This window comes from Salmo salar, chromosome ssa29 (assembly GCF_905237065.1).
Source record: "Salmo salar chromosome ssa29, Ssal_v3.1, whole genome shotgun sequence".
Classification (NCBI taxonomy): domain Eukaryota; kingdom Metazoa; phylum Chordata; class Actinopteri; order Salmoniformes; family Salmonidae; genus Salmo; species Salmo salar.
Genome location: NC_059470.1, coordinates 22360674 through 22387343, shown reverse-complemented (window position 1 = coordinate 22387343; position 26670 = coordinate 22360674). Strand labels below are relative to the sequence as shown.

The following is a 26670-nucleotide window of genomic DNA, read 5'->3' as shown; positions in this document are numbered from 1 at the left end:
GCCCGAATCTAAACATTTACACTGGGCTACCCCAAACAGTTGGCTTTCGCTTCAAGTGGAGGCCATTTGATATAAAACATTAAACAATTAAGTGACATTTGAAAGGGTAATGGCGCATTAAATTGAATGTCCTGTGTCAGCAGAGATTTGAAAAGGCATCTCAGACACTAAATGGACTCTGGTTAATTTGATGATGACTGACTACCTGAATTAAATTTGGTCGCAACTAATCAACTCCCTCAGCCGGTCTGAGGTAACTTAGACCAATCACGTTATGTCTCCGAGACAATCGTGGTAAATGTTTGAGTGTACATTGAAAGGGTCAGCGTCGTTGGGGGTTGTTCTAAAAAGCTTTTGACATGTTTATGTTAGAGCGTGAAAATCATTACTGAAGGTCTTGTGAACGTTGACACGTATTTTGAATCAAGATTTAATTAGGGGATCACACTCTTTAATGATGCATTCATTTTTACACACGTATTGACTAGTTGTGGTGGGAAGTCATTTAGTTGTTAGTGTTTCTAGGTTCATGTTTAAAGGTGTCTCCTGAATGCTGACACTGATAGGTTTTTATTGAATACAGTCTGACTTGTGTATGGGGTATCATATTACTATGTGTACGTGTTCATTTGACTACACAGGGAGCACAGTATCCATAGAAACAACCGTTGCACCATAACTCCTTTAATAATGTGGACTACAATAGAGGCTGAAACCTTCTATCCCTTTCAGTGTAATACCTCATAACGCTAGTAAACACAGGGGTGTGGGTCGTGGGTGGTCGTACACAGGGGATTTATATAAGGTGACTTAATAATATACAAAATGCAAGCCTTATCACGTTTCAGAAGACCCAGATGCAGACAGGGTCGAAGTAACAAAAGTGTATTACTAGAACAGTGGGCAGGCAAAACGACAGGTCAAGGGCAGACAGAGGTCAGTAATCCAGATCAGAGTCCAAAAAGTACAGAACGGCAGGTCGTCTCGGGGTCAGGGCAAGCAGAATGGTCAAAACCAGGAAAACTAGAAAACAGGAACTAGAAACAGACAGGAGCAAGGGGGAAGCGCTGGTAGGCTTGACGAACAAAACAAACTGGCAACAGACAAACAGAGAACACAGGTATAAATACACTGTGGATAATAGGGAAGATAGGCGACACCTCGAGGGGGGTGGAGACGAGCACAAAGACAGGTGAAACAGATTAGGGTGTGACAAGCCTAATGGTTTCGATACATCACCATGGAAATCCATTTGTGTTCCTTGAACGCAACCAGGACTCTGATCTAGGGCTGCGGTGGTCATAAAATGTTGTCAGCCGGTGATTGTCAAGCAAATAACTGTCGGTCTCACGGTAATTGACTGTAAATTAACATAAACACATTTAGCATCTCCTGGCTTCCACACAATAAACCCACTATTTATTTTAGACGAGTCTAAAGAAGCATGATATGAAGAAAATGTAGTCTATTTCAGAAGAAAAGAATAGCATACTCTGAGTTGTCATTTTAGTTATGTTAGATCCTGATCTGGCTATGCAAGATGGCTGTGGGCTACACTAGTTAATTTAGCAGACAAGATTTGCTTATAAGATTTGCTTATTTTATATTATTTTATAGTATGAAGAAAGCAATTGAACAAAGCTGAATAAAATAAATATTTTCTCCAAATGATTTGAGGGAGAGCGCACTGTGTTGAGCGGTTAACAAAGAAATAGGTACTGCTATATGCTTAATTTAGAGTTATTAATGTAACTTTAGTTGTTCTACAAATGTTGGGCTATATGTTTTGATTTTTTCATACATTGTAAGGCTGCAAAATGGAACTCTAATGATGATTTGAAAAAGTCGCTTGAAAGGCATGAGCTCTACTTAGTTTTTTTGCGTGGGCTGTACACACTCCAATAGTCTCTCATTTACAATTTGACAAACACTTGATAATGCCTCGAATTTCACAGCAGCATCCCCTTTGTGGCCGTAACGCACCCTAAACAAATCCATGCTTTTTGTGGCCGGAGTGCTGCGTTGTGCCCTTCTCCCTGAGCGTCCTGCGCAATCCGAAGTGTCTCTCACTCACACAGCTCTCCGTCACGTGATCGGGTCTTTCTCACAGGCTACAAGTTAAGACAGACACATCAGGGATGCAACTGCTCTGCTCCGAGGTGCATATTGAAGATATTGGATGAACTGTCCACATTTACTTTTCGTCAGCCAACAAGATGAATAGGCCTCACAAACAGCAAAAGCACTAGCCTGTCAATCTACTATCCCCCATAGTACAAAAGTTGACCTATTCTATTCTGTGTGATAAATAAATATTCCAAACAGTCTGGGACAGTTGTGGGATGCGATAGATTAAAAATTAATACAACCAATAGCATCAAAAAAATGTTTTTATGCTATGTGGCTGACGCAACAGATCAGAACGTTTAGCTTAAAATGTTATTATGCATGTAATGCTTTTATTATAAAGGTGCATTTTTATGGTAAAAATTATCTTCCCCAAGTCGCAAAAAAAGGCTGTTTCTTATGCTGGGCATCATTCACAAGTGATAATATATAAGTGATAGGCTAATATTGTCACCCATAAGACTATTCTTGATTTAATTTTGTCTTTACATATACTAAATATTATATGTGAAATTTGCTTTGATTTAGAATGGACCATTATCATGCACCTGTATCGAAACAGGGGCAGCGGGAAGAAATACATGTCATCTATTCACTTAATAAAAAGAAAAATAAACCCTGGTTTAGTTTCATGCCTGCCAGGTAGTCTATACTCATGTTGTAAATATAAGCAATGTGCTTAATATTAGGAAAGTTGAGTAATAAATATAGTAGGCCTAGCCTCTAGAAAGCTCATGGGATCCTACTCGTTTTATTAGCGGCCATCACTCAGTTTTCTCCTGCATTTGCATAGCCTATAGAAATGTTGCGCAACATGAGCTCTCATGAAGCGTTTGATACAATTTTTGAACACATTTGCATTGATGTCAGAGTGGTTATAGGTACAATAGAGTGCTGAGTACCAGGCAGTTAGCACGGTTGGTAGGCTACTAATGACCAGCAGCATCAGAGCTTGGAGAAGCCTAATTACCGTGACTAAACGGTCATGTGGAATTTGACTGCCTTCATGACTTGTGACCCCCGGTGCGGCGGTAATATGGTCACCACAACAGCCCTACTCTGATCCCGCCATTACCGCAGGCTCTTAGTGACACGATGATTTATTACCAATCATATGATACTCACAGTAGGCTTCATGTGTCACTGTTTGTTTGCTAGATGTGGCCCCAAAAAAGACGACTTTGACAAGCCGAGTGGTTCCAGCCATGGTATATCAGACATTATAAACTGGGTGGTTTGAGCCCTGAATACGGATGTGCTGACAGCGTGGTATATCAGACTGTATACCACGGGTATGACAAAACATGTATATTTACTGCTCTAATTGCATTGGTAACCAGTTTATAATAGCAATAAGGCACCTCAGGGGTTTGTGGTATATGGCCAATATACCACGGCTAAGGGCCTTATAGCTTAAGTATACCACAGGTATGACAAAACTTTTATTTTACTGCTCTAATTACATTGGTAACCAGTTTATAATAGCAAGAAGGCACTGGAGGGTTTTGTGGTATATGGCCAATATAGACCCGCATGGGCTGTATCCAGGTACTCCACATTGCGTCGAGCATAAGAACAGCCCTTTGCAGTGGTATATTGGCCATATACCACACCCTCTCTGGCCTTATTGCTTAAATATAGTATAGTTATGCCCAATAAAGGCATGTAGTAGTATGCTATTCCGTTTCCACACCACTGTTACGGTCTCCATGTCAATACTAAGAACACTACATGTTTCTGTGCTTCCCCAAAATGTAAAAACTGTCCTGGTATAGAGCAGGAGTACTGTCACTGGAGTATAGTTGAAGAGGCCATATTTACTTGGCCATATTTCACACATTTCTGGGTTGCGTAAGAAGGGCAAAATGGCGGCGCTCCACCATAATACACAAAATAAATCAAATTAGATAAATCATGGAGCTATGTGGGTCGTTCCATGAAGAGTGCCTTGTACAGTACGTCCCTTTGGTATTTTAATATGAAAAGCCTGTTATATTAAATGAAGTACACTTTAATATCGACCACATGGAGAATTCATTAAATGAAGAAAGACTTACGAAAGTGCAAAACTTCTGCGTTTTGACATGTCCCTCCATGCCCTCTCTGTCACATCTAGGAAGATTTTAACACACTTAACCCAAAAATGTCTGTCAGTTTTCACCATCATTATCATCTCATTATATTATCACTATCATATCAGATCATCAGCAGACTCCATCACCATCATCTACCATACTCTGACCAGCTCTCTCCGCTCAAGCCATGAACTGACCTTCTCTAACTTTGTGGGATGCAGCTTTCAAAGACTTGGCCTCTATTGGTTGACCTGTCATGATATATTTCTTGATTGTTTTTTGCTCTTGAAGTGCTTTGAAATTCTAGAAAAAAGCGCCTTAGAAATGTAATGCATTATTATTATCATTGTGAAGCCCTAGTTATTTTGTTGCTTAGACAAAGTCATTTCTGAAGATTATTATTTACTTAGTGTCATTATCGTCAATCCTGTTATGGACAGGGTAACTTAATTTGGCACTTAATAGGCAATTACTATGGTATTTTTTTTATTTGACCTCTTGAAAGGGGAAAACTAGGTTTTAATAAAGTTGAACATTTGCTCTTTATGACAGAATGTAAAAATAAGGTGAAATCCCCCCCAAAAATGTTACAACATACAATTCTCAAAAGGCACCAAATTGGTGGAACAACCCATGTATTGGTACATTACAGCAGCCTAACAATTCCTCTGTCTACACTATTGGATAAAAGGGTTCCAAAATGGTTCTGTGGCTGTCCCCATAAGATAAAAATGTTTGGTTCCAGGTAGAACTCAGTTAAATAGCCAAAAATGTGATAGTTGTTGTTACTGGATCCGAATAGTGTGGGATTTAACCTTAACCTGACCCTTTTGTGTATTCAACTAAAGAAGTTGGCTAAAGCGGAAAGAGTGACACCTAGGCTACATGTGATTTAGGTTCAAATGATGTAATGTCACCCATGGCAATACAGTATATTCCAATGCATCATCTTTCACTTTGATGGAATACTGTATGTAGACTAATTTGCAAACCCATAATGCTTTTTTTCTGTTTAAAGACAGTCCATCTCTGTTGAGTGTAAACTATCAAGTTGACAACCTAAAGGAGGCCATTTTATAAACTCAACAGCTTGGGCTGTTACCTCCCTGTTGAAAGAAACATGGAGTTCCTTAGGTTAAGGTTCAGCAGGGTTTCAGAGCTGGAGGAGGCAGCACTAGCACTGTAGTTTGGCTGGGGCAACTACAGTGCCTTCAGTTAGAATTCATACCCCCCCGGGGGTACGTGCTCGGTCCCCTCCTGTGCTCCCTGTTCACCCACGGCTGCATGGCCAGGCATGACTCCGTCACACATTCTGTTATGTGACAGCCTGAATTAAAAATAGATAATTAAATATATGTTCTTTCTCACACATCTACACACAATAACACATAATGAAAAGGTGAACATGTTTTTAGAGATATTTTTGCAAATGTATTGAAAATAAAATACAGAAATATACTACATGACCAAAAGTATGTGGATACCATCGAACATCTCATTCCAAAATCATGGACATTAATATGGAGTTGGTCCCCCCTTTGCTGCTATAACAGCCTCCACTCTTCTGGGAAGGCTTTCCACTAGATGTTTGGACATTGCTGCAGGGACTTGCTTCCATTCAGCCACAAGAGCATTAGTGAGGTCGGGTGTTGAGCGATGTTGGGCGATTAGGCCTGGCTCGCAGTTGGTGTTCCAATTCATCCCAAAGTTGTTCGATGGGGTTGAGGTCTCAGGGCTCTGTGCAGGCCAGTCAAGTTCTTCCACATCAATCTCGACAAACCATTTCTGTATGGACCTCGCTTTGTGCACGGGGGCATTGTCATGATGAAACAGGAGAGGGCCTTCCCCAAACTGTTGCCACAAAGTTGGAAGCACAGAATTGTCTAGAATGTCATTGCATGCTGTAGCGTAAAATAAAACTGCCCCAGACCATTATTCCTCCTCCACAAAACTTTACAGTCGGCATTATGCATTGTGGCATGTAGCATTGTCCTGGCATCCGCCAAACCCTGATTCGTCTGTTGGACTGCCAGATTGTGAAGCGTGATTCATCACGTCCAGAGAATGTGTTTCCACTGCTCCAGAGTCCAATGGCGGCAAGCTTTGCACCACTCCAGCCGACGCTTGGCATTGCGCATGGTGTTCTTAGGCTTGTGTGCGGCTGCTCAGCCATGGACACCCATTTCATGAAGCTTCCGATGAACAGTTATTGTGCTGATGTTGCTTCCAGAGACAGTTTGAACTCAGTAGTGAGTGTTGCAACCGAGGACAGATGATTTTAACAAGCTACACGATTCAGCACTCGGCGGTCCCATTCTGTGAGCTTGTGTGGTTTACACTTCACTCTAACAGCACTTACAATTGACCAGGGCAGCCCTAGCAGGGCAGAAATTTGACGAACTGACTTGTCGGAAAGGTGGCATCCTATGACGGTGCCACATTGAATGTCACTGAGCTCTTCAGTAAGGCCAATCTACTGCCAATGTTTGTCTGTGGAGATTGCATGGCCGTGTGCTCAATTTTATACTCCTGTCAGCAACGGGTGTGGCTGAAATAGCCAAATCCACTCATTTGAAGGGGTGTCCACATACTTTGTAAAAGCACCTTTGGCAGCGATTATAGCTGTGAGACTTTCTGGGTAAGTCTCTAAGAGTTTTCTACACCTGGATTGTGCAACATTTGCCAATTATTATTTTCAAAATTCTTCAAGCTCTGTCAGATTGGTTGTTGATCATTGCTAGACAACCATTTTCGGGTCTTACCATAGATTTTCAAGTAGATTTAAGTCAAAACTGTAACTCTGCCACTCAGGAACATTCACTGTGTTCTTGGTAAGCAACTGCAATGTAGATTTGGCCTTGTGTTTTAGGTTATTGTCCTGCTGAAAGGTGAATTCATCTCCCAGTGTCTGGTGGAAAGCAGACTGAACCAGGTTTTTGCCTGTGCTTAGCTCCACTCCATTTCTTTTCTATCCTAAAAAAAAACTCCCCAGTCCTTAACAATTACAAGCATACTCATAACATGATGCAGCCACTACTATGCTTGAAGATATGGAGTGGTACTCAGTAATGTGTTGTATTGGATTTGCCCCAAACAAAGTTAATTTGCTTGCAAATATCATGCATGTTTTGGAATATTTTTATTTTGTACAGGCTTCCTTCTTTTCACTCTGTCAATTAGGTTAGTACTGTGGAGTAACTGCAATGTTGTTGATCCATCCTCAGTTTTCTCCTATCACAGTCAACTCTGTAACTGTTTTAAAGTCACCATTGGCCTCATGGTAAAATCCTTGACTGTATTCCTTCTTTCTGGCAACTGAGTTAGGAAGGACTCCTGTATCTTTGTAGTGACTAGATATGTTGCTACACCATCCAAAGTGTAATTAATAACTCCACCATGCTCAAAGGGATATTCAATGTCTGCTTTTTTTACCCATCTACCTATAGGTGCCCTTCTTTGCGAGTCACTGGAAAACTTCCCTGGTCTTTGTGGTTGAATCTGTGTTTAAAATTCACTGCTCGCCAGATATAATTGTATGTGTGGGGTACAGAGATGAGGTAGTCATTCAAAAATCATGTTAAACACTATTATTGCACACAGAGTGAGTACATGCATCTTATTATGTGACTTGTTAAGCAAAGGGGTTGAATACTTATTGACTGAAGACATTTCAGCTTTAAAATTCGTGTTAACTGGGAATATTTCAAAAATATATAATTCCACTTTGACATTATGGGGTATTGTGTGGAGGCCAGTGACAAAACATCTCAATGGGGAAAAAGTCAAGGGGTGTAGATACTTTCTAAAAGCACTGTACATAAGGACCCATGTTTACGTTTAAGGCGTTTACGTTTAATGTCACATTGGTTATGTCAAGCTTTGTCTCTCTTGCTCAGTGCCATTACTAATGGCTTCTCATACAAAATGACCGCCAAGCTAACAAACCACAACTCTCTGGACTTGTCTAATGATAGTTTGAGGGACTTAATCACCAGAGGGACCCTTCATACACTCAAGAGAAAATGTAGCAGCATTTCAACAAAGGCATTTTGCATTCTTTGTACTCTCAAAGAACCCAAAAATCTACATCCCATAGGAAATGCCTTTAATCCGAGGTCTAACCGTATATCGACAGGCCGATAAGTGTAAATGTATAGTCAATAGGGCCTCTTGATTTCTTCTTGATGGCCATTAATTGCTTGGCAGACGTCGGCGCCAGGGCGCTAAAACGTCCACGGTTTCCAAGAAAGACCCTGAGAGCGTCGTTACAAATTGAGTTGCAAGTGGTCCGTTGCCATAATCCCGTCATTATTAAGTTTACAGGCAATAAATTCATTTGGACGGGGGGCTCAGATGACTGTAATGGAGGAGTCCGGGTCGACTCGGCGGACATTATGGGTCGACGTCGCAAATGCGATTTCATAGCAGCCAGCCCGAGCCATTGTTCTGGCTGGAAAGCTTTTAAAGAGTCACTGATACCAGGAATATGTCGCTCCAAAACCACAGTCTCTTACCGAGTGAAGCAGTGAGATTAGCAAAGACACCGGGTCCTTATCCTCCTGGCTAGGCTGAAGCGGTAGCATGTATAAGTAGTCCAAGGTGCGCTAGCTAGCGCTCGCAGGGGCTATGATCTCTGTTTGCTCACTACTTCCTGACATTACTTCCTGCTTTAGGTGTATTAATAAATTGGTTGATTCAATTAGTATTTATGCAAACACATCTTAAAGTAACTGTCCAGTGTTTCCAGATTTCTATGAAATATGGCCTATAATTAATTCCTTATTAGAAATTAAATAGTTTTCCTTCCCGAAAATTGTAATTAAGTATGTTAAAAAACTTTTCTGTGTTTGAATGGTGTTGACGTACCACAACAACAGAATGGTGTGGGCGTATAACGGTCATAAAAAATATTCAGTAGACCGCTGATTGGACAGCTCAGCCAATGAGCCAACATGACATCATGATCTATGAAGAAATAGCATGTTTATTTTTTATTTTTGTGTGTTTTTCTTAGTGTTTCTTCTCCAATTTATGTTTTGGTCACAAATATGAGTATATGATTGATCAACAACATTATTTGATTGTGAGTTAACAGAATATAACAGATTTTCACTGGACAGTTACTTTAAATGCATCTGGAAAATGTTGGCCTTCAATACAAACTTGAAGAAAGAGACATGACGTGTCACAACGCTTGTCATTAATTCGAATTTTAATTATTTCTTTAAAACATAGATTTTTCTCTCTATCTTCCCCAGTGTGCTTACGCCATTTCCAGTGCTGTGATATCCAAACCACGGAGGGCCTGGGCCAGGCTTGGTGGCGGTTAAGGAAGACCTGCTTTCAGATCGTGGAGCACAGCTGGTTCGAGTCCTTCATCATATTCATGATCCTGCTGAGCAGCGGTGCTCTGGTGAGCAGTGTGCATGCTGGGTAGGGGTTGTGTGGGAGTGGCACCGGGCGGTTTGCTCTGCCTGCTGACTGGTTAATCTGCCAGGCTAGGCTATGGGAGAGAAACCGGGGAAGATGTTGCCCCAGATCAGTCTGACACAAACGGCTACTGTAATATGGTAGAGGCCTCAGGCTGTGTGAGATGTTTGTTACCAATGTTCCCCCTAAACTGAGGGCAGCTCCCCTCAGATTGCAGCGCAGAAGAAATATGAGCCAACACAGATAAGCACGAGATTGAACTTCACCCAACTTTCTACAGTTTTCCCCTTTAGTTAACACTATCAACGTTTCGTTCTACTGTGAGAAGTATAATCGAATCAACGCAATATTAGACACTTTCAATGTAACATACCGAAACAAAACGAACTGTGCAATATCTAGTATGCAAAACTAACTGTGCAATTTTCTTGTAGGCAGAGCACATTGGAGTAGGATTCTATTCTATTGACAGTCAAGACTCAGGCCTATACTCTACACTGACTGGTGCTCCATAACCCAACAGAGCTGCAGTAGGCCTATATGTAAAGCCCCACCTGATTTGAGCCCCACTTGTTTAGCTAAAATATATATATATATATTGAAAAAAAAAAAAATGGTCCATTAAAATATCAAATTGATCAGAAATACAGTGTAGACAGTGTTAATGTTGTAAATTACTATTGTAGCTGGAAACGTCTGATTTTTTTATGGAATATCTACATTATCAGCAACCATCACTCCTGTGTTCCAATGGCACGTTGTGTTAGCTAATCCATGTTTATCATTTTAAAAGGTTAATTCATCATTAGAAAACCCTTTTGCAATTATGTTAGCACAGCTAAAAACTGTAGTGCTGATTAAAGAAGCAATAAAACTGGCCTTCTTTAGACTGGTTGAGTATCTGGAGCATCAGCATTTGTGGGTTCGATTACAGGCTCAAAATGGCCAGAAACAAATAACTTTCTTCTGAAACTTGTCAGTCTATTCTTGTTCTGAGAAATGAAGGCTATTCCATGTGAGAAATTGCCAAGAAACTGAAGATCTCGTACAAAGCTGTGTACTACTCCCTTCACAGAACAGCGCAAACTGGCTCTAATCAGAATAGAAAGAGGAGTGGGAGGCTCCGGTGCACAACTGAGCAAGAGGACAAGTACATTAGAGTGTCTAGTTTGAGAAACAGATGCCTCACAAGTCCTCAACTGGCAGCTTCATTAAATAGTACCCGCAAAACACCAGTCTCAACGTCAACAGTGAAGAGGCGACTCCGGGATGTTGGCCTTCTAGGCAGAGTTGCAAAGAAAAAGCCATATCTCAGACTGGCCAATAAAAATAAAAGATTAAAGAACACAGACACTGGACAGAGGAACTCTGCCTAGAAGGCCAGCATCCCTCTTCACTGTTGACATTGAGACTGGTGTTTTGCGGGCACTACTATTATCCTTTCAAAATCTTAACTAGTAAGCTAGACAAGCAGTCATCATCATGAATCAAGTTGACAATCTACTTGCAAATCCTTTTCAACCCTTGTCATATGAAGAGAAATTATAGATAAAACATATCGGTGCTCATCGGCCATAAACATTACACAACAAGTTAGAAATTGCAAATTCAACAATGAGTGGTTTGGAAGGAATCAGTGTCTAACTGCAAGCATTTCAAAGCAATCACTAGCTTACTATTCAGGGGAGTGTGTGTGTGGTCCAAGTCTGTGTATAAGGGTCTCTTTTCGAAGCTCAAAGGATAAACATTCAACACCATAGGCCAGAAAAGGTTGAATACATTGGCCATGCTGTCAATCCAGCATGACTTCTGCCGCGTTCTAAACAAATGGAAACTTGGTACTGGGAAATCTCAGACTTCAGTGAGTTCAAGACAACTGGGAACTCTGAAAAGAATGAGCACCAACTGGGGAAATTGTTTTTTTCAGAGTTCTCAGTTGTCTTGAAAGCACAATAAATCCAGAGAATGCCAGACTTTGATGTCAAAGTTTGATGACAAAATTTTCCCACGAGAAGGACCGCCACGCCACCTTCCTGTTCAAGTGAGCACAACACAACAAGGTGAGTCCAAAAATGTCTTGTATGCGGCTGCATAAATTATGTAATTTGCCAGGGATATATGTATACTGTAGCTAAGAAAGTAATACTAAGTGTATGTTGTGTAGTAAGCTGTTAGTTGCCCATTTTCCTCACTCATAATTTGGTCCCTTTCCCCTCATAACTTAGCCTACTGTTCTGACTTGGTGGTGCACATGTAGCCTATAGCCTGTTTTAGATAAATGTTATTATTGAACATTGTAAGAGCTTTCATTGTCTGCTTATATGCCCCCTTTATTTATCCGGCGGTTTTGACTTCGTATACAGGGAGAATACTGTAAGAATGGCCCATGTTCTGAATTCTGTTGTTGTAAATTTCAAAAGTGCTGAACAAATAGTTATAATGACTACGTCCGTCCTACCTCGCTCATTAATGTCTTAATCAAAATTACGGATTCCCTCTCCTCTGCTTGTCATCCCCGTATGCCATAGTTTGTACATCTCAATTGTCAGTAGAAACCACATTTGTTTAAGCAAGTCAGCCATATCGGCTATGTTTTTTTAAAGGCAGTAAATGAGGCTGAATGAACTGTTTCGCTGCCAGACAAGGCTCTGCTGATAGCCAGGTGTAGCAGTGGTAAAGGTGCACTCCATTGTGCTGAAAAGAAAGCTCTGGTGTTGGGACAGCTTTATGTAGGCCGTAACAGCTTGTGTGCACTGTTATAGTGCAATGAATGTATTGTTAAGTGTTGTGTGGCTTTTTTTTAACCTTTTATTTTACTAGGCAAGTCAGTTAAGAACAAATTCTTATTTACAATGACTGCCAAACCCGCGCGATGCTGGGCCAATTGTGCACATGCCCTATGGGACTCCCAATCACGGCCGGATGTGATACAGCCTGAATTGGAACCAGGGACTGTAGTGACGCTTCTTGCGCTGAGATGCAGTGCCTTAGACTAATGGGCCACTTGGGAGCTCTTTGCTGGCATGCATCTAACAAATGTTTTTGTGCTTTCCCCACCGAGATTGACACGCTAAAATCACCACTGGTTGCTTCCTACAAGAGCACAAAATGTGTGCATTTCTAGCCATCTTTGAGAAGTGAGTCAGGTAAAGTTTTTTTATGTCTTAAAGGGGAAGTGCTGTATTTTGAGACAGTCTTGAATAAGCTAAGCTAGCGAATAGGCAGAGCGTAGCAGCATTTGTCTGATTCTCTGTAATAATGGAATGGTAATAATCATTTCTTTTATTTTGTAAAGTGGTTTCTTGCATCAAACACAACATTTTCAGTCACCTCTTTGTCTGAGGGACAAGTGGACAAACAGGTTAATGTCAAGCCCTGCATGTTTTGTTTTTTCAAAAGGCTCATGGAATGTAGGCATTGAACACCACACATTGGTTGCTACTGCAGGCTGAATGACAGAACAGCTATTTCCATGTTAAAATATTATGGAATGCGTTTTTCTCCATTGTTTTTGATGGTAGCCCACTCTGGTAGGCCTACATAATGATCAAATAGCCTACTTGGTCACTGCTAAAACTGTCATTTAAAGCGGGTACGGCATCAGTGTTCACAGTAAACGCAAGCCAGAAGTAGCACATCATTTTCACAACATTCAAGCTTGCGGTCCGCAGACCTGAACTTTGTTCAGTGACCCAAAAAATGTGAGGGAACATTGTTTGTTACTCTTTTTTTTGCTCTTTGTCTCCACAGTCATTGATTTACTCTAAGATCGAAGCTATTAAATAAGATAATAATAAGATAATCTCATCAAAAAGAAGGTTAGCCAATAAACTTTGTACCAAAAACAATAATAGTCACAAAGTCCCATATTTGATGACGGGTGGATGCTAACATGGATGGCCGACTCTTAATCAGCATGTGTGATGTGCTAACCTTGGTCTTAGGTTGTAATAACACTAACGCTGACTGGTGTTTTTTGCATGAGCAAAAGAGAGCACCCTACAACCCTCCAAGGACTAACACTAACAGCATTTGTTCCAGGGTGCAGCTCACAAACAACGTCAGTGACCTGCTATTACAATCTAACACCAAGGTTGGCAGGCATGAAATGCCCAACATGGTAGAATTAGCTGATCATTTAAAGCAGGCGACATTGAATATATATATATAAGACAAAATTGTGGTGTATATGAAAACATTGAATATAAAGTTTCTATTGCAATAAATTGGGCACACAGAATCAAGGAATGATTGGTTGAGGTGCAGCTTTTCTTTACCTCTGCCCGGGCCCTCCTTCTTCTTCTTCCTCCTCAGTGATGTAGTGCATGAGCAGATATGCAGCTGAGGGGAGTCAGGTCAATGATTGGTCAAGCCTTCTCAGCTCTCCTCCTAATTAGCAGCGGATTGGTTGGAGCCCAAACCTCAGCTGTTCTACCAGTGCCGGCCTCTCCCCTCCACCCTGACCCCTAGTCCATACCGCAACCGTCCTCCTACTCCTCCTGCTCCATCTCTGTCCAAGCAGATTGTTGTTTCTCCTGGGTATTACCCGGTCTGTGCCCGTGTGACGTTAATTTAGGGCGCCTGGTGGCCGAGCTCACGAGAGCAGAGAAAACAGTTTCCAATGATGACGCGTCTAGCTGGATAGGGCTCTTGTTCAGCAAAATCCCTCCATTTTGTTTGTTTGTTTGTTGTTTTCCCCTCTCTGAAAGCACTTTCCTTCTGTTACAGAAAACCACGCAGAGGCATATTCTGTATGAAGTATGTTAGTCATTATAATATAAAGAATAGCCACACACTGATGCATGCCCATGTTGTTTATTGTACAATGTTTCAACCCAAAAAGGTCTTTGTCAGGTTTATTCCACATGAAAAATGCAGTGATATTTATAGTTTCAACATAAGCAGGTGATACAAGGTCTGTCATTAATTAGACTTTGTCATATAGACACACGTTGCACAATAAAACAACAGGAGCATTCATCAGTGTATCTATTATTTCAGGAGTTTATTTTTGTACCCAGCACCTGCAAGTCATTGGCTGTGCGTACACGATGTTTGAAACTAGTCATTATACATTACTAGACATTTTAGAGGTCAAAGTCCCTCGTTCGTGAAATGTTATTATAAGCAAAATGCCCTGTTTTCATCCAACTTTATTATCTGGGTAATATTTATAATAATTGTGATGCAAACATTGCAGCATTATTATATACTGTAGCATATAAACATACCCTTTTTCCCGATTGTAAAATCAAATTACTGAAAGGGTTTTTGGACAATAACGTGTAGACTTCCCTCATGGGTACATACTGTACATACTTCCAGTGTCCAGTGGTCAGAATGAGACACTGCTACATAGTCAGTAAGTATGTCACCATGATACTGCATAAATATTGCTATGTACGATTGATTGCCGAGTGAATATGAGTCTAGGTGCGTTCCACTGTATTACAACATGAGATTAATTTACTATTTAAAAAGCAGTCCCTAATCATGACTCGTCTCTCTTGAATCTTTCGCAAGGCCTTTGAGGACATCTACATTGAACAAAGAAAAGTGATCAAAATGGTGCTGGAGTACGCCGACAAGATCTTCACCTACATTTTCATCCTGGAGATGCTCCTCAAGTGGATTGCCTACGGATTCAAGAAGTACTTCACTAACTATTGGTGCTGGCTGGATTTCCTGATTGTGGATGTAAGTACAACTTTTATTTCCAACCCCTCAGACATGATGATGAGATGATCATGTAATTTGCTCAAGCAGTGGCCCACTTCACTTGATTGTGTTGTATAATCTGTCCAGGCATTATCAATCGAGCTTGATCAATTTGTCGTGTGTAATCTGTCCAGGCATTATCAATCGAGCTTGATCTGTTTGTCGAGTGTATTCTGAAATCCCTGAATTCGTTTTGAGACATGGACAGTGTGGAATCCTGATGTGCCTTTGTTTTACTTTGTCAATAATAGTTTTCCAAAACATTGAACATTATTGAGCCACTTCACTTTCTGGGTGATTTAGCTGTCTTGCCAGACAGGATGCTCAATGGAGAATCTTGTCCGGGAATAGGCTTAATCTGTGTGCTGGAAACCGTTTCATAATGTAAAGTATACTGGTAGATACTGTCTGGGCAGGACTAGATGAATTCTCACCTGACCTACTGCGGTTCTCAAAAATTATTTGTCCAAACAGCACAACCCTGTAGTGAGTTTAGCGACCCACAAAGCCCTGAGTTTATACGTCACTTATTTACATGATGTTTGTTACCACTATCCTCAGGGAGAAACATGAGAGGTGAGTTCACGTCAGTAGTTTGGACATATTGGTCTGTGGCAGAGAATCTTTGGGCAGAGAGAGAGGCTTGAGCAATTAGTGTTTGCTCTCTGCACACAGACATACCGCACACAGGGAGGGAGAGAGTGTGGACAGGGAAGCAGGGGAGGGAAGAAAAAGAAATAGATGGAGGGAGGGAGAGAGAGAGAGAGAGAGAGAGCTGACTAGACAGATGTAAACAGCAGTTTCTCCCCGGGAAATGTTTCCCGCATGGCTTCATGTTTTATCATTGCCATGAAAACTGCCCAGTCAATACATATTCCCCATACATAGCAAGTTGGGTCTATTTATAATGATAGATTATATCTTAATGTGTCTTTGTTTTGGATTTGCAGCAGAAGTTGTTCTATTTAATGTGCCATGTTGTCCTGTGTTTCTACAGGGCTATACATTGCCTTTTCTTCATGAAATGTGAGATGAAGTGAATTGAAAAGATGGCATTCAAAAGGATAATGTCTTCCTATTGTCCACCAAAATAATGGAGACATGCTGTATACAGGTGTACTATCTTAATTTGACCAGTTTCTCACAGCAGGAAACAATTTATGTGGATTCAAATTAATATACATTTTTGTAGGGGTTGATACATTTTTAGTTAGAACAAATAAAGTCTGACATTTTAAAGTAGAAATTACACGTTTTAGAAGCCTTTTTAAAACTCACTACATGTTTAACATTTCCTGAAATGCAGGAAAGTTCTCCTGCAACAGCGGGATCAAATTGAGATCCTGCATCTCTATAGTTCCCTCCTGAGTGAAGTGATTCAATATTCTAAATTGCTGATATAGATGACAAGTGAAGGGGGAATCCCAATGTGTACATGCACTCGCTGAATCTTTTGAAAGCCTCCTCAACAAAGTGTTTTAATGCATCCTGAAATAGTATGTGTAATGTCAAAAGGTCTCCAAGTGCTGAAGTACCAAACCCCTTTGGCAAGAGGATAACGAATGAGTTCATCCCCTTTATCTCAGTGTGCTCTACAGTTCATGTTCAACAAATGATTACAAGTGTTTTCTTACACTCCGAGGCATAGAAGCTCAAAAAGACCCTGCTCTTGAATCAGTGATTCATTAAAACAACATGACGAAGTGCAGATGTCTGTGAACCTTTGACAATATTATTTATCTGATTGTGATATTAGTCTCATATAGTGTCTGGAAGGCAGTTGAATATGAAGTTGTGAGGGGTTTTGGGGGGGCTAAAAGTACAAAACCACCCGCTTTGCTCCATGCAACGTTTGCTTGTGTAGAAACCTGTATGTATTGGATAAGTCTGTACTGTATATTAATTTAAAAGTAAATAAGCAAGTAAGTAAGTAAATAAGTAAGTATCTGTTTTCACTGAATTAACTATAATTTAATTCACACAGATATCAGTGATTGGCCTGTTGGCCAGTGCCGTCAATATAGAGCAAATTGGCACCATGCGAGTTCTCAGGACCCTGCGAGCATTGCGCCCGCTGAGAGCGGTGGCCCGCTTTGCCGGCATAAGGGTAAGGCCTGATTTGACTGCTGTCCACCGCCACAACCATCCACAATAGACACCTAGAGCTGTAGTTTCTGGTTGGCTTTGCAGTTGATTTTCAATTGACCTCTATTCCTCCTTCTCTTACACAGATCCAAGAAGAGGTCTTTAACAGTCCTATTTCTATTTCAAAGTCTGTTAACAGGCCTCTTAATTTCTTCAGCTATGAAATCAACTAATTTTAACATTATATTCCCTTGAATAGCAGATAGACGTCCTCGATGGGTGACAACACACCTTGGAGTCTAATGAACTACCCGTTTTTCCCTTAGGGCTGTTGCTAACAGGAGGGACTCACCAGGGTGGTCCAGTGTTCCCTTTCAGGTTCTGTGTATCGCAATTCCTTTGAACAGGTTGTGGCAGCCCCCTTAACCATGTGGGTTCTTGCGCTTTCTGTCCCCACCTAGGTGTCTTTGGTGAGTCTAGTAGCTAACATGCTGGGCTACTCCGACTTTGCTGCCATCAAATCACTTAGAACCCTCAGAGCTCTGAGGCCGCTAAGAGCACTGTCCCGATTTGAAGGCATGCGGGTAAGAGTCGTCTCTCCTCTCTGACTCATCAACTCCCGATTGTCCTCAAACCGTCTTCATCATCACTCTCTCTACCTCTGTTGCCACCCTTTCTTTCCCTTACCAGCAGTTTCTATTCAGAAAACTCAAAATATTTCCCCACTTTATCTCTCCACTTATAGTGTTATAATGCTGTCAAATCCAATTCTCCAGCTAATGCCACTAATCCCTTGACATACTTTCCCTTGGAGCTGGCAGTGGCAATATTAGCACAAAGTGGCAATATTAGCACAAAGAGATAATTTGTTTTTCATATTTCCCCTCAACTCTCCCCTCTACCTGACATGACTACCTCATTATCCGACTTATCAATTTGGATAAGCTTTATTTCATATTAATCTTTATTTTGTAGTCTTTTCTACCAGTTATTTACATAGAGCTTTCATGGTAAAATGATCATTAGGCCCTACATCATCATTTGGGAATCATCAAAACAGGCAGTATAAAATGTGTAAAACATACTGAAGTTAGAACAGAAAGTGGCCAATTGTTACCACATAATTACCAAGTAAATACTGGACAAACACCTGTTGTAACACATATGTCAAATACAGCATCAGCATCCATTTCTGTTGGATCCTTAACATCTTTCATGACCTTCCATGCACCAAATCATGCCTAGTTCTATCATGTTGAATTATATATAATGGTTCAGATAATTATGAGGATAGACTGGAGTGCCTGAGCAGAGTAAATAAAGTAGATAGATTGAATTACAACTGCAGTCTTAGAGCTCTCCAGCAGTATTACATTTCATGTCAATTCTTCAACCCTAGGCTCTGCCATGTAACATCACCACACGTTTTCTTCCTTAGATTCTTCGATAGATTCTTTTGAAAGGAGAGATAGCACATGTATGTGTCTAATGAGAAAACCAGTGTAATTACGTAGTAGCTGAGAAATTGCTTGGTAATGGAACTGAGCATTTTTTGTAATTACAAGTGTGCAGTTAGATAGACCAGTTCTTACTAAATCGATGTTGTTACAGGGAATTACAGCGTTATCACGCAGGAATATGGACAAATGTATGTAGTGTTACCAGAAAGCTGATGAATATAGCAGTATTATTCATGTACATGCCTAATCCACTTAGTATGGACTATTTCAATTATCTCATTCCAATCTTTCCATCCTTTCTCACGTCTATACTTATCTGTGATATTACATTACAAGTTGTTGCTCACTTCTGACAGTATTAATATGATTCTCCTTGCTGTTCCACTGTTTGTTTTAGCTGTTGATTTTCTTATCACGTTCTCTTGCATGCATCCCCGTGTTCAGATATTCTGATTCATGTTTAGCCCGTAACATTTCCATAATCGTTATTCATTCCCTAAAGCACATCCTTAAACCCTCTTGAACATTTCATGCACACTATAGTTAGGATTTTGGGCTATTGTTCCCTCCCATTACACAGTGTTTGTTTTCTAAGTCGACACCTGTCAGCCTAGCTTGTGGCCTCTAATATGTATATCATTTCCCCTGACATCCACTGGAATTCATTTGAATTCCTGCCCATGAAATTTGCATGCTGTCGGAAATGGGGGGCTGATGTCCGCCGAGCTCGCTGCTCTCCACCACTGTAAATCTGGCAAATTGGATTAGGCGTCACGCTGCTTTAAAATGGCTGGGTCTGCTACTCAGTGGTAAACGCAAAGTGGAAGTGCAGCCCGGCTATACAGAGGCGCGAGTCTGAGTGAGCAGCAGATTTCTTTGTGACACCCTCTTGAGGGATGCGCGGGGCTAAACCCCCTATCTACTGGTTCCATTAGAGCGGTGATACTCAGGATCTCCTGGCTCAGCACTCATTTCCTCTCAACCAGGAAATCTCTTACCAGGGTGGTTTGAAAAGCTGCTGCTGCTCCTGATTGTATATAAGACACACACTCTTAATAATCTCATTTGCCAGATTCAGTAGTTTGCATGAACTTTGGAAATTTGGGGTTTGATTATTATCTTGTCATTAGGATCTCTTTTGTTTGAGTGGTTTGATATTTTGTGTTTTGGGGGATATGGATTGGGTAAGCTCTTAGGGTAGATGAATTGAACCACAAGCATGTAGACACTGAGTTTTTCTGATTGAGTGACTGTCGTGTATGAAGTGTGGCACGTGACAGCAAAAGGGGGCCGGATGGATACCTGACTTGATGTGTTTCCATGGAAACAGGTTGTGGTGAACGCCCTGATCGGCGCCATCCCGTCCATCATGAACGTCCTGCTGGTGTGCCTCATCTTCTGGCTCATCTTCAGCATCATGGGGGTCAACCTGTTCGCCGGCAAGTACGGCCGCTGCGTCAACCGGACGGGCTACATCCACAACGTGTCCGTGGTCAACAATAAGACCGACTGTCTGGCCATGAACGACACGCAGTTCTACTGGACTAAAGTCAAAGTGAACTTCGACAACGTGGGCGCTGGTTACCTTGCACTCCTACAAGTTGTGAGTTTGGCTTTTTTCCCCTTTCCTTTTATTTTTCCTCACAGTTTGAGACGTTCTTTCCTCCCACTTTGTACTTTATACTTTTTGTCACTGCCCACCTTGTCTGTCCAGAGAGCCCCGAATCAATCAACAAGTCGCTAGGCTCTTATTTTTAGCAGCGACGGGGGCCATTACAGAGAATTGTGTGATCAGCGAGAGTGCACTTCATTCTTCGTTTTAACTTAGTTGGCGCGGTAGCCTAGCAACAGTTCACTTAGCTCCTTTCTGTCACCTTCTTGTGACTTGCCTCCATGCAAACCTCCCATTTGCATCTGGAAATAGTTTGACCCTCAGTCATTCACAAAAGCCAGTAATAACCCGTAACCAAAGGGAAAAGGCCCACCGCCGTGATTTCTCGCTGATAAGAACTCACTTGTGTTGAAGTGGGGCTCCCCACTCACTCTCCTTTTTCCTCCCTCTAGAAAGACACTCCATGCAGTCAGGAGGAAGCCCATATAAGTCCTTTCCGCTGCCATTCATAAAAACATAGCTCTAACATGGCACACATGCAATATTTATTTTGTACAGACTGTAAGTGTTTTTCTCTGGGCGGCGGCGGCGGGGGGGGGGTTCTTCCTTTAAGGAAAGATAGATTCCCCACTCTGTGTCATAGTTTGGAAAAATCCAGAGGCTGGAAATACAAACATACACACTATATATACAAAAGTATGTGGGCACCCCCTCAAATGAGTAGATTCAGCTATTACAGACACACCCTTTGCTGACAGGTGTATAACAGTGAGCACGCAGCCATGCAATCTCCATAGACAAACCAACTGGAACAACTGTCTTCACTGACATTTTCAACCTCTACCTGACCAAGTCTGTAATACCTACATGTTTCAAGCAGACCACCATAGCCCCTATGCCCAAGAACGCCAAGGTAACCTGCCTAAATGACTACCACTCCGTAGCGCTCACGTCTGTAGCCATGAAGTGCTTTGAAAGAATAGTCATGGCTCAAATTAACACCATCATCTAGGAAACCCTAGACCCACTCCAATTCGCATACCACCCCAACAGATCCACAGATGATGCAATCTCTATTGCACTCCACACTGCCCTTTCCCTCCTTGACAAAAGGAACACCTATGTGAGAATGCTATTCATTGACTACAGCTCAGCGTTCAACACCATAGTGCCCACAAAGCTCATCACTAAGCTAAGGACCCTGGGACTAAACACCTCCCTTTTCAACTGGATCCTGGACTTCCTGACGGGCCGCACCCAGGGGGTAAGGGTAGGCAACAACACATCTGCCACGCTGATCGTCAACACAGGGGCCCCTCGGGAGTGCGTGCTTAGTCCCCTCCTGCACTCCCTGTTCGCCATGTGTGTGTGGCCAGGCACGAATCCAACACTATCATTAAGTTTGCTGATGACGCAACGATGGTAGGCCTGATCACCAACAACAATGAGACAGCCTATAGGGAGGAGGTCAGAGACCTGGCAATTTGGTGCCAGGACAACAACCTCTCCCTCAACGTGAGCAAGACAAAGGAGCTTATTGTGGACTACAGGAAAAGGAGGGCCGAACACACCCCCATTCACATCGACAGGGCTGTAGTGGAGTAGGTCGAGAGCTTCAAGTTCATTGGTGTCCACATCATCAACAAACTATATGGTCCAAACACACCAAGACAGTTGTGAAAAGGGCATGACAAAGCTTATTCCCCCTCAGGAGACTGAAAGGATTTGGCATGGGTCCCCAGATCCCCACCATCGAGACTGGTTGCATCACCACCTGATATGGACAACTGCTCGGCATCCGACCAGAAGGCGCTACAGAGGGTTGTGCGTATGGCCCAGTACATCACTGGGGCCAAGCTTCCTGCCATCCAGGACCTCTATACTAGGCGGTGTCAGAGGAAGGGCCAGAAAATTTTAAATACTCCAGCCACCCAAGTCATAGACTGTTCTCTCTGCTACCGCACGGCAAGTGGTGCCGGAACACTAAGTCTAGGTCCAAAAGGCTCCTTAACAGCTTCTACCCCTAAGCCATAAGAATGCTGAACAATTAATCAAAGTGCTACCCCGACTATTTGCATTTTTTTACACTGCTGCTATTCCCTGTTTATTATCTATGCAAAGTCACTTTATTCCCCTACCTACATGTACATATTACCTCAATGACCTCGACTAACCTGTAGCCCGCACATTGATTCGGTACCGGTATCCCCTCTATTTAGCTTTGTTATTGTTATTTTATTGTGCTACTTTTTATACTTTAGTTTATTTAGTAAAAATGTTCTTAACTCTTATTTTCTTAAAACTGCATTGTTAGTTAAGAGCTTGTAAGTAAGCATTTCACAGTAAGGTATATTCGGCCCATGTGACAAATCAAATTTGATTTGAAACATTGGCAGTAGAATGACCTTACCGAAGAGCTGAGTGACATTCAACGTGGCACTGTCATAGGATGCCACTTTTCCAATTAGTCAGTTTGTCACATTTCTGCCCTGCTAGAGCTGCCCCGGTCAACTGTATGTGCCGTTATAGTGAAGTGGAAACGTCTAGGAGCAACAACGGCTCAGCCACGAAGTGGTAGGCCACTCAAGCTCACAGAACGGGACTGCCAATTGCTGAACCGCGTAGCGTGTAAAAATCGCCTGTCCTCAGTTGCAACACTCACTACCGAGTTCCAAACTGCCTCTGGAAGCAACATTAGCACGAGAGCTGTTTGTCGGGAGCTCCATGAAACGGGTTTCCATGGCCGAGCAGCCGCACACAAGCCTAACGCTTCGAACATGCTGACAGCATTTTGGTACACCAGAATCACATTCATTTCCAATGAAACACTACGTTTGCCTCACAGCATTGCGTTGCAGAGGCAGTTGCAGTGCGTTCGGTGTGGTGCATATGTTGGATTTATCAAACGCATGCGTCAAACTGTATGCGTAGACGGCTTGACAGAAATAGTAGCGGAAGGTGAATGTTGAACTTTTGTTGCATTCATATCCAGATGATGCTGCATACTATTTTGCACAACGACGCTGTGGGTGAGTTCGATCACCATGTGCAATGCAAAGCATTGGCTGGAGTGGTGTAAAGCTTGCCCCCATTGGACTCTGGAGCAGTTGAAACGCGTTTTCTAGATCACTCTTCACCATCTGCCCCCCATCCGAGCCAGGCCTAATCGCCCAACATCAGTGCCCGACCTCACTAATGCTCTTGTGGCTGAATGGAAGCAAGTTCCCGCAGCAATGTTTCAACATCTAGTGGAAAGCCTTCCCAGAAGAGTGGAGGCTATTATAGCAGCGAAGGGGGAAGCTGGTCCATATTAATGCCCATGATTTTGGAATGAGATGTTTGACTACCAGGTGTCCACATACTTTTGGTCATGTAGTGTATCTTCAAATATGATGTCAAAAGCGAACATCTTTTACTGCATGAACGTTGTGTATACAAATGCATCTTTTGTCCTCTGCATGTGTTTATATGGCAATAATAGTGGCACACCTCCTCTAATTACCTCCTCATGCTCATTGAAGTTTATATCCTTTGTTACAAGGCTACATTCAAAGGCTGGATGGACATCATGTATGCAGCAGTGGATTCTCGTGCTGTAAGTATTAAATGCCAATGTACTTGTTTTGTATAACATTATCGAACGGGTTTGGTACATAGAGCTTTGGTATTTTCATTAATGGCTGTCTTTGTCATAACCATGCCTTGATGCAATATCACAATAACATTTACCAGAATAACACAGATTTCAACTGATAAAAATGTAACTGAATGATGTATTGCTTTTTCCGCTGGGTGGACTAGGTGGAGGAACAGCCTATCAGAGAGGTGAACATGTACATGTACCTATACTTCATCATCTTCATCATCTTTGGCTCCTTCTTCACCCTCAACCTCTTCATCGGGGTGATCATCGACAACTTCAACCAGCAGAAACGAAAGATAAGTATCAAAAGCATCATGGCCAACAAATGGTTTGATGTGAACAAACCAGATACCTGCCATGAAAAAAAAGTGTTATTTTCACAGTGAAAATAACAGAAAAGGGGTGTCTCTTTACTTAGGTGGGCAAGACATCTTCATGACAGAGGAACAGAAAAAATATTACAACGCCATGAAGAAGCTAGGGTCTAAAAAGCCTCAGAAACCGATTCCAAGACCAGTGGTAAGCTGGAGCTAATTGAACCCTACTTTCTTGATCTTATTAAAGGGATAGATAATTTCTTTGAAAGTATTAACATGTTTTCGATAACACCCCAGATAAGTCGAAAATAAGTTAAAACCTAAATAAAGTGAACTATTCCTTTAATTTTCTTCGCCCTAGTGTATTAGCCTCTTGGGTTCCAAATGGGCTTTTCACCCACTTCTCACTCCTCCTCTCTTCTCCCAGAACCAAGTGCAGGGCTTCTTCTTCGACCTGGTGGGCAAGCAGGCATTCGACATCATCATCATGGTCCTCATCCTGCTCAACATGATTACCATGATGGTGGAGACGGACGAGCAGCCGGCCCGCATGGAGTACATCCTCAACAAAATCAACCTGGCCTTCATCATCATCTTCTCCTGCGAGTGCCTCATAAAGATTGTGGCGCTGCGCTGCTACTTCTTCACCATTGGCTGGAACATCTTTGACTTTGTGGTGGTCATCCTCTCCATCGTTGGTGAGTCCGTTGCTTGGGCTTAATCAGAGGTTTTCAATTATTCTCATTACAATGTAATTACATGGGTTCATCAACTGGAATAAGGTTGCTATATGTAGCTATATGTACCTGATGTCTGGCCAACGGTTTGTAGTTCTCTTCTAATGTCACTGTGTCCTTGGGTGTCCTTGGGTGTTACAGTTGATCACATGACCTTGCGTTGGCTGACAATGTCACAAAAATAATGCGTGCACATCGATGGGGCTGGAAGCCGTGCTTTGTTATGATTCTGAGTGGTCAGATAGCTAGCAACAATGACAAGAAGCTGCCATGTGGGGAATCGTAGGTGGCTCGTTTCAGCTAGTTTTATCTTGTTCTTGATACCATGTCTTGTTTTGCGGTGTTTTGACTGATTTCATGTCAATGCTAATATGGCTAAAATTCGCTAGCTAGCTAACCAACAATAATGTAACAATGTATTTGAGAGACAACAAGTGCTCCGTGTGCAAATGTATGTCTATTTTCAATAAACATTTGGAGACTAAATATAGTTTACATGTTGTCAAAAATCTAATCCAACCCCGTCTGTTTTGCCTCATACTTGCTCACATACTTGCTCACAACCAACCCGTCTGTATAAGCAAGGCATTCCACGTCACTAGCTGGCCCATACACAGATTGTGACATTTAGCTTGGGACCTTCAAATTTACAACAGATTACAAATAATTAGCATTTAGTTCCAAACAATATCATGCTCAAAGAAAACATTTCAGAATCTTAATTGTGTTTTTCAATGCAACGGACAATACACCTTGGCCATCAGCCAAGATTTGAGTGTCCATTTGGCAAGGTTATCTATCATGTCAACCAAGTCATTGAAAGTAAGTGGGGCTATATCTGATGAAACTAGGGCACTGTGCTTACAGTAGGTAATAGCCTCTGTTCAGTATCCGCCAAACGAATTTCCCTTTCTGTGAAAATATATGTTCTGCATTGCCCCGGTGGGGAACTGAAGCAAACCAAAGGGCCAGCACATAGATTGAAGCTAAGTAGCTGCCCCCATGCTAACTGACGTATGTGGACAAGGATGCCCCTGTTGAGGTGAAGGTAATCCTAGCAATCAGGGCTGACAGTGGGGGTGATTTGGGCGTGATTGAGGTGCTGCATCAGCTGACTGTAGTCAGTGGGGGGGCTGGGGGCTTGACATATGGCTCTAAAGGGTGGCTCCCAACCCCCCTCTCCAATCCATCTCAGGTGACAGTCTTGTTCCATGGGGAGAGGAGGGTCACAAATCAGGGACAGATGGTAAATTGGTTGTGGGGGTGAGAGGGTTGGGAGGCAACATGAATGTCATTTGAGGGCAGACAGACTCTGTAGTAAGAGTGGAAGCCTTTATCATGGGCTCATTGGTGAGTGAGATTGGGGAAGCTGGAATTTACATGGAGGAGAACGAAGCTTAATAGTGATGGCAAGGAGAACCTCTCCTTCAGCCTAATTCACTCCTGGTTACCAATTGTCAACCTAA

General features: G+C 42.0%; 1 protein-coding gene across 3 annotated transcripts in view; it reads left to right on the top strand.

Moving 5' to 3' along the window:
* scn5lab (sodium channel, voltage gated, type V-like, alpha b) overlaps window positions 1-26670 on the top strand; it is a 196745-nt gene that overhangs the window by 166628 nt on the left and 3447 nt on the right. For all 3 annotated transcript variants that reach the window (XM_014181333.2, XM_014181334.2, XM_045710742.1), the window contains 8 exons: window positions 9461-9615; window positions 15156-15329; window positions 17897-18019; window positions 20226-20498; window positions 24049-24102; window positions 24309-24446; window positions 24565-24669; window positions 24895-25165. In XM_014181333.2, the coding sequence (XP_014036808.1) occupies window positions 9461-9615; window positions 15156-15329; window positions 17897-18019; window positions 20226-20498; window positions 24049-24102; window positions 24309-24446; window positions 24565-24669; window positions 24895-25165 (1293 nt within the window). The remainder of the gene's footprint in view (window positions 1-9460; window positions 9616-15155; window positions 15330-17896; window positions 18020-20225; window positions 20499-24048; window positions 24103-24308; window positions 24447-24564; window positions 24670-24894; window positions 25166-26670) is intronic.